General features: G+C 40.5%; 1 protein-coding gene across 6 annotated transcripts in view; it reads left to right on the plus strand.

Moving 5' to 3' along the window:
* BLTP1 (bridge-like lipid transfer protein family member 1) overlaps positions 1 to 13214 on the plus strand; it is a 181890-nt gene that overhangs the window by 38123 nt on the left and 130553 nt on the right. For all 6 annotated transcript variants that reach the window (XM_080671792.1, XM_080671790.1, XM_080671794.1 and 3 more), the window contains exons 16-22: positions 2271 to 2426; positions 2683 to 2780; positions 4626 to 4804; positions 4972 to 5078; positions 6177 to 6385; positions 10168 to 10395; positions 11178 to 11315. In XM_080671792.1, coding sequence (XP_080527918.1) covers positions 2271 to 2426; positions 2683 to 2780; positions 4626 to 4804; positions 4972 to 5078; positions 6177 to 6385; positions 10168 to 10395; positions 11178 to 11315 — 1115 coding nt within the window. The remainder of the gene's footprint in view (positions 1 to 2270; positions 2427 to 2682; positions 2781 to 4625; positions 4805 to 4971; positions 5079 to 6176; positions 6386 to 10167; positions 10396 to 11177; positions 11316 to 13214) is intronic.

Below are 13214 nucleotides of genomic sequence, written 5' to 3' on the forward strand. Positions count from 1 at the left end.
ATAGCCCATCATCAAAGATTTACATACGACTAAAAGGTGGCAGTTGCTTCAGCTCCCTTTGTCTCAATTAGACAGTGGGTGCTTGGCTCTGACCCTTGCCAGAGCCTTCAAGGTTAACCAGCCTTCCGGACTCCTTGTCCACCTCTTTCTGCTAGTGAAGGCAATGGGCAGCTTCCAACATGGGACCACTGGCTCCTAACTGCTCACTTGCCTGCCTGCCTGATTGCCCCTAACTGCACCCCCTGCTGGCCTGGTCACCCCCAACTGCCCCCCTGCCAGCCTAGTTGCCCCCAGCTGCCCCCCCCTCGCTGGCCTGGTTGCCTCTAAATGCCCCCCCTGCCAGCCTGGTTGTCCCTTACTGCCCCCTCCCTGCTGGCCTGGTCACCCCCAACTGCCCCCCCCCCCACCGGCCTGGTCACCCCTAACTGCCCCCCACCGGCCTGGTCACCCCTTACTGCCCCCCTGCCAGCCTGGTTGTCCCCAACTGCCCCACCCTGCCGGCCTGGTTGCCCCTAACTGCCCCCCCCCCCCCGCGCTCGCCTGGTCGCCCCTTACTGCCCCCCATGCCAGCCTGGTCTCCCCCAACTACCCCCCCCCCCCCGCTGGCCTGGTCACCCCTCACTTTCCCCCTCTGCTGGCCTGGTCACCCCCAACTGCCCCCCCTGCGGGCCTGGTCGCCCCACGCAGCCTGCTGCTCAGTTGTTTGCTTGCCCCTCACTAACCCCCCTGCTGGCCTGGTCACCCCACGCAGCCCACTGTTTGGTCATTTGGTTGCCCCTCACTAACTTCTCTGCCAGCCTAGTCGCCCCACGCAGGTCGCTTAGGCTTTTATATATATAGATAAATTTGACATCTGATATTATTAAGTCTAATATTTTTTAGTATAAATTTCCATTAAAATTTAAAGAAGACTACTTTAAATATTTAATTAATTTTACCTATTATTATTATTATGTATTTTTTAATCCTCACCCAAGGGTATTTTTTCCATTGATTTTTAGAGAGAGTGGAAGGGAGAGGGAGAAACAGAAACACCGATGTGAGAGAGACACATCGATTGGTTGCCTCCCACATGCCCCCTGACCAGGTCTGGGAGCATGTAGCTGAGGTACATGCCCTTGACTGGAATCGAACCTGGCACTTTTCAGTCCACAGGCCAATGCTCTATCCATTGAGCCAAACTGGCTAGAGCTACCTATTATTATTATTATTATTATTATTATTATTATTATTATTTTTTAATTCTCACCCAAGGAGTGAGGATATTTTTTCTATTGGATTTTAGAGAGAGTGAAAGGAGGAGTGGGGAGAGAGAGACACACACACACAGAGAAACATCGACGTAAGGAGCTTTTACCTATTGAGATTAAAATAAAATACAGATACCAAAGGATAGGTACACTAATTATAGGAACACAGTTTTGAAATCAACAACCAGACAATACAAATTAGCAGTACAACAAATAAACAATCAACAAAAATAACTGACTGTAAATTCTTAGAAGGCCAAGTCTGTATTTTGTTCACCAGAGTCTAGAACAGAGTCTGACACACCGTAGACACTGGGTATTTGTTTAATGAATAAAACAACAGGAAAAATGGTCAACCCTATTACACTTAAGAAATTCAATTAAATGAGATGGCATCTTCCAGTTACCAATTATCAAGCTATCCTTCCAATCTCCCCCCAAAAAAGATAGAAACAGGGAGGGAGAGAAAGAGATAAAAAGAAATACACAGCCCAGCTGGTGTGGTTCAGTGGTTGAGGGTCAACCTATGAACCAGGAGGTCACAGGTTCAATTCCCAGTCAGGGTACATGCCCAGGTTGCAGGCTCAATTCCAGTAGGGGGCGTGCAGGAGGCAGCCAATCAATGATTCTCTCTCATCATTGGTGTTTCTCTCTCTCTCCCTCTCCTTTCCTCCCTGAAATCAATAAAAATATATTAAAAAAAATATACAGGATAGGGTACAATTAAATAGTCAAGCACACATTTCTCCTAGGAGTATATAAGATAGTGTAAATTCTACATAGAAAAAAATCTAGAAGGAAATGTATCCTCAGTGTTGGATGTGTGGGTAGTGGAATAACAGGTGATGTTTTTCTCTTTAATCTTCTACAATTTCTTTAATCACCTTTTAATATTTCAGTATAAGAGTTGTTTTTAGTTATAAATGAAAAATTCGTTTTTGACTGGTGTTAGAATTTTTACAATTTGTTTTCTGAATTTCACTTAATTTTAATGTCTGTCTCCCATCCTGATAACTTTAGATTTAATTCAAGATTGGTCTAGTGATAATGCTCCAGACATTTTTTCATTTGTTCCGTATACATGGAATTTTAAAATAATGTTTCATCAATTTGAAATGATTTGGGCTGCTAATCAACACAACTGGATTGACTGTTCCACTAAACAACAGGAAAATGGTAAGAACTTTTAAAAAATTAGGTTGAGTATTTTGTTCATCAAGACAAATACCAACAAATTGATATTGATTATATAGTTGTGATAGATACTGGAATTTTTCCCATTATTTTGTGAGACTCTCAGAGAAATATTTCAGAGTTTGTATTGGACTAAACATATAGTCTTAAACTTCATTTTGTTTAGGTATATATTTAAGGCAATTTTTATTTAAAAATTTATTGAAGTTAAAAGTAAATATTTTTTCTTTTTTTATAGTATATCTGGCAGCCTGTGGAGAAACACTAAATATTGATTTCTCCTTGCCGTTTACGGACTTTGTTCCAGTTACGTGTAATACCAAGTTCTCTCTAAGAGTACGTATAGTTGGATGCATTGTTTATCCCACAAGGTTTGTTAGTAAGTTGGATTTCCCAAAGCTTATCTTTATTTCTACCCCACCCCTTCTCAGCCCCCCACCTCCAACCTCATCCCTCTACCTCTGTCCCCTGGCCACCCGGAAGTAGTTTAGCTTTCCTCCATTGCTCGCTAACGTTTGTGGCACAGAATGGCCCTTGTCTCTTTTTTGTAGTTGACTATAGTGTTCTGCCATTCTCCTGAGTTTTTCAGCTTTCCCAAAGAAGTGGGGCAATAAGGAAACAATTCTGAGTTGATTATTTCTTAACCTTTGAGGCTGATCTATGTTCTTTTAAGCACCCATTCTAGCTATAATGTTTACTATGTTTATGCACTAGATTTTATACTTCCCTATATGTCATTCCTCATTGTAACCACAAACTCAAGCAATAGCCACAAATAACTTTCTGCTTTTTATCTAAAAGCCAGCTCGTATGCAGTCAGAATTTTGTGAAATGCCTAATTTTAGGGCACAAGCAGTCAGTAGTAGTTGTAGTATTATTGGAGGTTATGTGATAAAAAATAACAACAACAATAATAAAAGCAGCTAATACCTGTTAATCATTTTGTATGTGCCAGACACTATTTCCAGTGCTCATCTGTAGTCACTCATTTTATTCTGAGAACAACCCTCTTGAGGCAGGTGTTATTATTATCTGCATTTATGGACTAGGAGACTGAGGAGCCGAGTTTAGTAACTAGTCATGTAGCTAGTGAGTGGCCGAGGTGGAATTTGAACCCAGGCAATAGAGCTTAGGGTTCTACTTTACTGTGCTGCTTATTAAGAAACCAGGCATCAGGATGAAAAAAGATTAGGGAGCCTACTAATAAAAGGACAGAAGTGAAGCTGAATGAAGATCCTTTGATACAGCAATTCAGAATTCCTAAAAGCCAGTTGAAGAATCAAGAGTTATTAGAATCAAAAGAGACAGTCATGTTTTTTAAAAATATGTATATTTTATTGATTTTTTACAGAGAGGAAGGGAGAGGGATAGAGAGTTAGAAACATAGATGAGAGAGAATCATTGATCAGCTGCCTCCTGCACACCTCCCACTGGGGATGTGCCCACAACCCAGGTACATGCCCTTGACCAGAATCGAACCTGGGACCTTTCAGTTCACAGGCCGATGCTCTATCCACTGAGCCAGACCAGTTAGGGTGAGACAATCATGTTTTAAAAATTAGTAAAAATACAGAACATATTCCACCTGAGCCTATATTGGTGAGACAATTTTTTATATTTTACTGAATTACATGGGAAATATTCATGTATACCCATTGAAGATATCTTTTGTTTTTGTTTTTCGTTAATCCTTACCTGAGGATATTTTTTCCCATAGATTTTTAGACAGAGTGGAAGGGAGGGGGAGAAACAGAGGGAGAGAAACATCGATGTGAAAGACATATAGATTGGTTGCCTCCTGCATAGGATTGAGCCTGCAACTGAGGTACATGCCCTTGATCAGAATCAAACCTGGGATCCTTCAGTCTGTGGGCCAACACTCGATCCACTGAGCCAAACCAGCTAGGGCTGAAGATAATCTTTTTACTGTTTTCTGGAAACTATGCTGTTTATTATCCTTTTTTCTTAACATTGTAATCAGAATGTAGTTTTACTCTGTAAAATCTTACTCCAGTTATTTATCTGACTGTTCAATGTTAAATCAGCCATTTGGAATTTATGGTTTCTTTTAAAAAAAAAATCATTCTCAAGATTATTATGGAGAGGTTTGGCTGTAAATAGTAACTTAACATGTTTATGTACCTATTTTATTACTGTGGGTTATTATAAATTATTTTTTAGGGAGAAGATGTTGATCTTCATCTATTTCTACCAGATTGTCACCCTAGTAAATATTCATTATTTATGCTGGTAAAGAATTGCCACCCAAATAAAATGACTCATGACACTAGTCTTCCTGCTGAGTGTCAGAGCAGCCAGAAAACAGTTAAACCCAAATGGCGGAACCTTACACAAGAAAAGTGAGTACCTAACAGGAGGGACTTAAGTATCTTGTGTTTTTATGTGGAAAAACTATTCTTCAGAGTCTTTCCAAGAATAATAATAACTTTGATTATCTGTACCTGTTGTGTGTATATAGTGAAAGGAATAAGTACCTGACTAGAAACTTTATTCTTTACTTGTAAAGGGCTGGTTGGGTTGAATGTTGGACTGTCCCAAGTGTCATGCTTACAATCGATTATACATGGCATCCAGTTTACCCACAGAAAGCAGATGAGCAGCTAAAACAATCATGTAAGTGTTTTTTATATAATTTGTACTTTGAAACATCTGGTGTTATTAAAGACACAAAAAATGCATCTGTTCTTTTGACATAATTGTATACATTAAAATATTTTAAGGATTTTGGTATAATTATAGCTAACTTTCATTGAGCATTTACTATGTATAAACTAGTAGGCCAAGCTGTTTCCTGGCTTGCATTATCTCATTTGATCCTTACAACAACTATGAGCTAGTCAGGGGTCCTCAAACTTTTTAAACAGGGGGCCAGTTCACTGTCCCTCAGACCGTTGGAGGGCCGGACTATAGTTTAAAAAAAAAACTATGAACAAATTCCTATGCGCACTGCGGGCCTGGGACGAGTCAGTTGCGAAGCAGGACAGGCAGCGGCACCTGGCGGGCCAGATAAATGTCCTCGGCAGGCCGCATGTGGCCCGCGGGCCGTAGTTTGAGGACGCCTGAATTGACATTATAATTGTAGAGTTAAGGAAATATGCTCAGAAAAAGCAATTACCTAATTTTCTCAGGTCTGTCCCGCTAGAAGCAGCAGAGCTGAAATAACAATGTGTATGTCAAACTATATATTTAAAGTACTTGATTTTGGAAGTGTTAGTTTCTTTAATGCATTTGATAACTACCATAGTTATCCTGAAGCTTATGCACCTTATAATTGGGGTCCAAAATGGAATTAGAGTCAAATGATTACTCCTTTGTATTATTCCAGTGAGTTATGTCTTAAAGAATAGTTTTCAAAATTGTTCTTATGTATGGAGCTTGGTAGCATCGCACTGTATTTGAATAGCTGTTTAAAAGAAAACAACTGTACTTTAATGCCCAAGTATAGTTAAAGCCTAATCATGACCCAAATTTATGTTGCAGGGACTTGACGTTAACAGGAATTTTTCATTGATTCTGTGCAGTCTGATTCATGCATTTCTGCACATATTTCAATGAAGTCTATTTTGCATTAATTATTAGTTTTTCAGGTTTGTTTTCATTATATGCTATATGTATTATATCAGAGTTAATTGCTTTCATATTTGCCTTGAAGAACTTCTGAGAGGCTCTTTCCTCCCTTCACCAAACTTTTTGTTTCTGAACTTATCCCAGTGTCAGAAATGGAAGAAACAATGCTGTCTGTATTGAGGCCATCGCAGAAGACGTCAGACCGAGTTGTTTCTTCTCCCTCTACTTCTTCCCGCCCACCTGTTGACCCCTCTGAGCTGCCACCTGATAAACTGCATGTGGAGATGGAACTTTCTCCAGACTCTCAGATAACTCTCTATGGACCACTATTAAATGCGTTTTTTTGTATAAAGGTATGATTTTTTTAAAAGAACTTGTATATTTTTAAACTAGAGGCCCAATGCACGAAGATTCATGCAAGAATGGGCCTTCCTTCCCCTGGCTGCCGGCACTGCCTTCACTCCAGCCAGAGCGCCTCTTCGCTCTGGCCCGGAGCCGCCTTTCCACCTTCTCCTGCTGCCCAGAAGCCTGGAGTGGCTGGGGCAATGCGGGACGCCTGCGTCGTCACCATGGTGATGACACAAGTGTCCCACCCTGCCCCCAGCCGCTTGGTGCCTGAGTATGCAAATTAGCCCACCACCTTTGTTGGGTTAATTTGCATACTCCTGATTGGCTGGTGGGTGTCGCGAAGGTATGGTCAATTTGCATCTTACTCTTTTATTAGTGTAGATGTATGCAAAGCAGTTAATATCTAATTGGAATTTAGACCATTTGCAATAGCCAATTGGATGATTTAAAGTGTTGAGAATATATATGTTGAGAATAGATTATATAATATATATATATATATACATATATATACACACATATATATAGATATATATGTATCCTATATAATAAAAGCCTAATATGCTAAGTGTCTGGTTGTCTGTTCAACCAATCAAAGCGTAATATGCTCATGATATGCTAAGGCCACTCAAGTATTCGCTATGATGTGCACTGACCACCAGGGGGCAGACGACAGGTTGACCAGTCACTATGACATGCACTGACCACCAGGGGGCAGATGCTTTGACCGGTAGGTTAGTTTGCTGCTGTGGTTCGGCCGATCAGGACTGAGACAGGCTGGACATGCCCTGGAGCCCTCTCTTGGCCCCTCTCCCCAGCCAGTCCCACCCCCGATTGGCCCCCAACACCCTGATTGGGGATGGGGCCGGCCGGCCAACTGCCTGTGGCCCCTTCCTCCAGCTGGCCCCACCCCCGATGGATCCCTATCGGGGCGGGCCAGCCGGACCCCACCCGTGCACGAATTCATGCACTGGGCCTCGTGTGTGTGTGTGTGTGTGTGTGTGTGTGTGTGTGTGTGTACACACTAGAGGCCGGGTACATGCCATTCATGCACTGCGGGGGGGTCCTCTCAGCCTGGCCTGCACCTGGGTAGTGGGCCTAAGCCGGCAGTCGGACATCCCCCGAGGGGTCCTTGGCGCTGCCACTGCTGCATTCACCAGCCATGAGCCCGGCTTCTGGCTGAGCGGCGCACCCCCGCACCCCCCTGCCATGGGAGTGCACTGACCACGAGGGGGCAGCCTCTGCATTGAGCATCTGCCCCCTGGTGATCAGTGTGTGTCATAGCAACTGGTCATTCTACCGTTTGGTCGATTTGCATATTAGCCTGTTATTATATAGAATAGTATAGATAGTACTAGGTTCAATTATAAAATTATTTATTAAAGTCGTGTACTCCTCAGTTTATTATTGTTTTGAACATTTACCATGTTCTAGGAGTTGTGCTAGCTGCTAGAGATAGAAATGATATTGCATCTGCTCTCAAGGAGAAAAGTTAGGAGGGATAAAGCAGGATAGACATGGGTGGACAAACTTTCATTACATTGTACTTAATGCAGTAATATAAGTACAAGTTAATCTTTTATCTGAGGGTAATTGGTATACCAGGAAGAGTCTACCTCAAGTGAAACCATTAAAAACGGACTTTATTTCATGGTAATTAATCAAAGGTTTGTTTGGTGCTCCATCTTAACAATTGAAGCAAATATATGTAAATAAGTTTATTTCAGAATATCACAAATTTAGGTTCTGAAGAAATATGCACTATTTTTTGAATAAGGACTAAATCAAGTGTTGATTAATTTTGGTATAATTCTTTCACTGAAATTGAATGACTACAGTATGAGAGCACTTAGAGGTTGGTGTCTTTAACATGATTATGAAGAGAGGCTTCTTTAAGAACAATGGGTGAAGACTTCATCAGTTTTCTTATTCTTTTGATATTCAGCTCATACTTTTAAAAAGTCACCAATAATTTTTACTGATTTACTCTTCTTCATAGGTAACTAAGCCTTCCAGATCCTTACTTATCACTGAGAGGTTTACCGGAGACTTGAGCAGTTATCCAATGAAACTGACATTATTATCATGAAATTTTGCATTTTCCCAAGATTTTTCAAATTCACTTTCATTGTTTACTGCATCTGACAACCAAAGAGAGACTAATTATCCAAACCCTAACAGTCATGAGCAGTGGTGTTCCATGTGTGAGTCTAGTTTCATCAGTGCTTCCTTACACACTTCCTTTTGTGATCTCATTGCTGCAGAGGCTGGGATAGCGAATGCTTAGCTAGCAGAACCCATAACACACAAGGTTCTAGGAAGGTCTGCAATGATCAGGGCTTGGCAGGGAAAGACAGTCAAGGTTTGCTAGCCAAGACTGGGAGGAGAAGTGCTAGTTGAATGTTTTAGAAGGTACCTAAAATCTCATGTCAAGCAGATTTCTAAGTAGGACCTGTATTATTTAGAGGCAGGAAACAGAAGAAAAAGTGCTGGTGTTGTGAGTCAGTAGTTTGGGATTTTTATAGTCCAGGCACTATATGAAAAGATAGTAATTGACCTCATGTCTGGAATCCTAGCCAGAAAACAAATGTCAATAACTAGAATGCAGAATTTACCAAACATTGACTTGTTTCTAATATTGAAAAGATATAGTTAACAGTGTTAACAGGAATATTTTAACAACTTTTGATTAATACTGATAGATCAAATAGACAAAATACAAAATAATGGGAAGAAAAAAATTTTAATTAAAAATAAAATCTGATGCAAAGAAACAGAATATTATTAGTAGTGGGAACACTAATCATCATAATAAAAGGCTAATATGCAAATGGTCATCACACTGTCACACCGTCACAGCAGGGACCTGAGGCTGCATGGCGCCGGGCTGGGGCAGGGTACCTGAGGCTGTGCCCCCCGAGGCCATGCCCCCTGCTCCGGCACCAGGCTGGGGGACCTGAGGCCGTGCCCCGTGCCCCCCGCCCTGGCGCCAGGATGTGAGGCTGCATCCTCCACCCGGTGGGGCTTGACAGGGTTGGGGCCGGCCAAGTCTTGGTGTTGCCCAATGGGGGTGGGGCCGGCCAGACACTTCTATTATAGAGAAAGAGCAAATAGCAATATTAAAGTATTTCCTCTAATTAATTCCTTTTTAATGAGCATGAATTTCATGCACCAGGCCACTAGTTAATGCATAAGAAACCAGGATGAACTATGTGAAAGGAAGTTTTGGTAATTGTTTTATAACACATGTTTTTGTTAGCAATAACCAAAATTGGACATTCTTATTAAACTGTTAAAACATTCCTGATAAATATTCCAACTGGAATATATGAATTGTAGTACTTAGCTAGTTGGATTTAGCCAAATTGATTTTCAGCAAAGTGATCTGCTTCCCCCAAATGATGTCTCTGAGTATTATTTCCTCTACACTCTGAGAAGTACAATTGACAACTGTTGAACCTTATAAATCTTCAAAGAGTTCTTCTAGGATGTAGGTTGCAAGTTTTTGCTATAATTGGAGGTGGTATTATCATGAAGCTTTACTGCATAAACTTCTGTAACTTTGGGTCGGTTTTTTTTTGCTATAGAATATTTACTTGATAAGCAGCCAAGTAAGCATATGTCTTAAATATGTGTATCCTTTTTTTTATTTTAAGGAAACAGACCAGATGCTTTTAATGAAAGAAAATAGGTTAGGGAAATGCTTAGTTTATAAACTTTAGGCTGTAAGGTGAGAAGTTATTGTTACATATCTCTTTTGATAGCCATTTGTTCTTAATATTTATAGGAAAACTACTTTGGGGAAGATGACATGTATATGGATTTTGAAGAGGTTATTTCAAGTCCGGTTCTGTCCCTGTCAACGTCATCCAGCTCTGGATGGACTGCAGTCGGAATGGAAGGTGATAGAAAGGAAAACGAAAGTTCAGCCAAGTCAATTCATCCGCTGTCCTTGCGTCCATGGGATATTACCGTGCTTGTGAATTTGTACAAAGTTCATGGGCGTCTGCCTGTTGTAAGTGTTTACTTATCAAAATAGTCTGGAATATCATGTGAAATTCACCCAGCATAGGAAACTGTATGTATGTGGGCACACACATGTAATTATAGAAAAATTCAGATTAAAAACTTCTAAATTTATCCTTTTATCTCTATAAAGCTAGCTTATTTTCTTCAGAATGTGATTACTTGATCATTTATAATTTTACTCTTTCTCCTTTCACTTGCGTTTCTTCTTTGTTTTTCTGTGTAACCGGAACATTTTGACATGTTTATAGTTAGCTTGAAGGATATTCTAGGATTTTACATTTTGTTAGTCGTCATCTCCAACTCCAGACCAGTTTGGGGCCTCATGGTAGACCTATTACAAAACCAAGATTCAGGCTTGACCCTGGAGGTGGAATTGTGCCCCTGCAGTTTTGGATCCAGCATTGAATCCTGGTTCACTCTTTAAGGATGACTGTGGGCCTGTTGGGGCTGACTAGGAACAGGATTATATTCCCCAAAGAACCCATGGCCATTGGAGCCAGGCCAGATGTGGTGGGGTGGCCCTGAACTTTAGGCTGCCTACGGCTCCATGTTGTGTACCTAGGGCTGCACAGCAGAGAGGCCACCTCTGTGCCTAGTGGACCTAATGTCCTTACTGGGGTACCAGTGACTTGTATTTGTCAGTAAAGCCTGTTTCTCTTTTTAAAATTCAAAATCTCTTAATCATATAAATACAGTTTTTATTTTCTTGTACTTCCCTGGTCTTCGCCTTTTTCTATATTTTGATTATGGGGTTTTGTTTGACTTTAGCATGGAACTGCTGATGGTCCTGAGTGTCCCACAGCTTTCTTGGAAAGACTGTGTTTTGAAATGAAAAAAGGATTTAGAGAGACCATGCTGCAGCTTGTGCTGTCACCCCTGAGTGTGTTCGTCAGTGACAACTATCAGGTAACGTGAAAGTGAGTCGTGGTAGAGACTTAGAAATTTCTTGTTACTGTTTATAGGGTGAAAACATGTTAGCTTCAAGCACATGGAGTCTACAGCTCTATAAACTAGAGACGTTTCATTTAACCATAGTAAGAAGTTTTGTATGTGTGTATGGATATATGAGAATTTTTCAAGAACCTGTTTCATTTTCTTTCTGCTTTCCCTGTTTATGTGGTCCCAGACAATTATATATTATATCCATTGTTTTTAGAAATGGAAATAAATACTTTATAACTTTCTCATTTATTTATGGAAGGGAAAAATGTAGAAAATATTGGTGGATTCTGCTGACAATCACAACCTAAGTATTACTATTAACCAGTACCATAAATCTTCAAAACATGCATATCTGCATGGCCAATGATTTATTCTTTTCATCAGACATACCTACAAGATACTTCGTTAAAGCTTTCACTGTATCCCTGGGGCTCTTTTGGAAGAGAGCCAATGATGTTCATCACATGGGAATAATTTGTATTCCTGGGTAGATTATCACTTCATAATTATTACTTTTTAATGCCAGATGGCTTCTCTTTCTACCATTACTTTAGGGCTTTTCCCTACTTTTAGAAATATAAATGGATTAATACAAGGCAGGTAAATATGTAAGTGGGAAGGTGAATCTGGTACCTCAGATTATCAATGGATGGTGGAGTCTGTGTAGTAATTGTCTTGTTTCTAATAGCATACCTCCTTTTCACTGTTTTGCCATAAATGATTATATTTTCCTACATAGAATTTTAATTTATATTTTCATATATACATAGTAGCTGAAACTAACACTACATTCTTCTTTTGCCTCAAAATGTGCTTCCTTTTTAAAACTTTTATTTCAAAATAATAATAGATTCACAGGAAGTTGCAAAGTTAGTACAGTGAGTTCCTGAATCCCCTTCCTCCAGTTTCCCCATGTTGACCTTGTACATAATTATAGTGCAATATCAAACCAGGAAGTTGACATTGGTGCAATGGGTGTGCATATTGTGTGTCTACTCACCCCATATAGATTGTCACTGAAGTCATGATGCAACACTGTGCTATTATCAGGAAGATCTCACTTGCACAACACTTTTGTTTTAGCTTGCTGCAGGAACCTTAAAAACAACTCTTGTTCTCTAATTAGTGGATCATTAGAATTGGTTGATGTGTTTTTTTAAATTCTGGGAGGTGAGTGTGTGGAGAGGAAGCCCATCTCCTTGTTTTCAGTCTATTGAGGAAATTAATAAGGGTGAAGGGAAGTATCTCCTGAGGGCTGAGTTCTGAGAATCTTGTTTGAATATCTGGTTTCTTTTCTTTTTTTTTTTTTTTAATATATTTTATTGATTTTTTACAGAGAGGGAGGGAGGGATAGAGAGTTAGAAACATCAATGAGAGAGAAATATCGATCAGCTGCCTCCTGCATACGCCCTGCTGGGAATGTGCCCACAACCAAGGTACATGCCCTTGACTGGAATCGAACCTGAGACCTTCAGTCCACAGGCCGACGCTCTGTCCACTGAGCCAAACCGGTTAGGGCTGAATATCTGGTTTCTTATACCTGGTGACACTTGAAGTTTTATTTCCATCACTACATTCTCAAAAGACTGGACCAGATATAAAAAACATTTTATTGAGCTCATTATGAGAGGTCAAGTCCCACAGACTGGACTTTCCCCACCCCTCATCTAAAGCGATGGATGGATTATTGTGTCAGACTTAGGAAACTACACATTCTACTTCATGGTCACCTTTTGACGCATATTGGTTTCCTAGGGCTCCTGTAGCAAAGTATCCCACTTTGGGTGGCTTGAAACAGCAGAAATTTATTCTCTCACAGTTCTGAAGCCTAGAGGTCTGAAACTAGGTGTTGGTGGGCCTTGC

The sequence above is a fragment of the Plecotus auritus genome (genome assembly GCF_963455305.1).
Source record: "Plecotus auritus genome assembly, chromosome: 6".
NCBI classification, from domain to species: Eukaryota; Metazoa; Chordata; class Mammalia; order Chiroptera; family Vespertilionidae; genus Plecotus; species Plecotus auritus.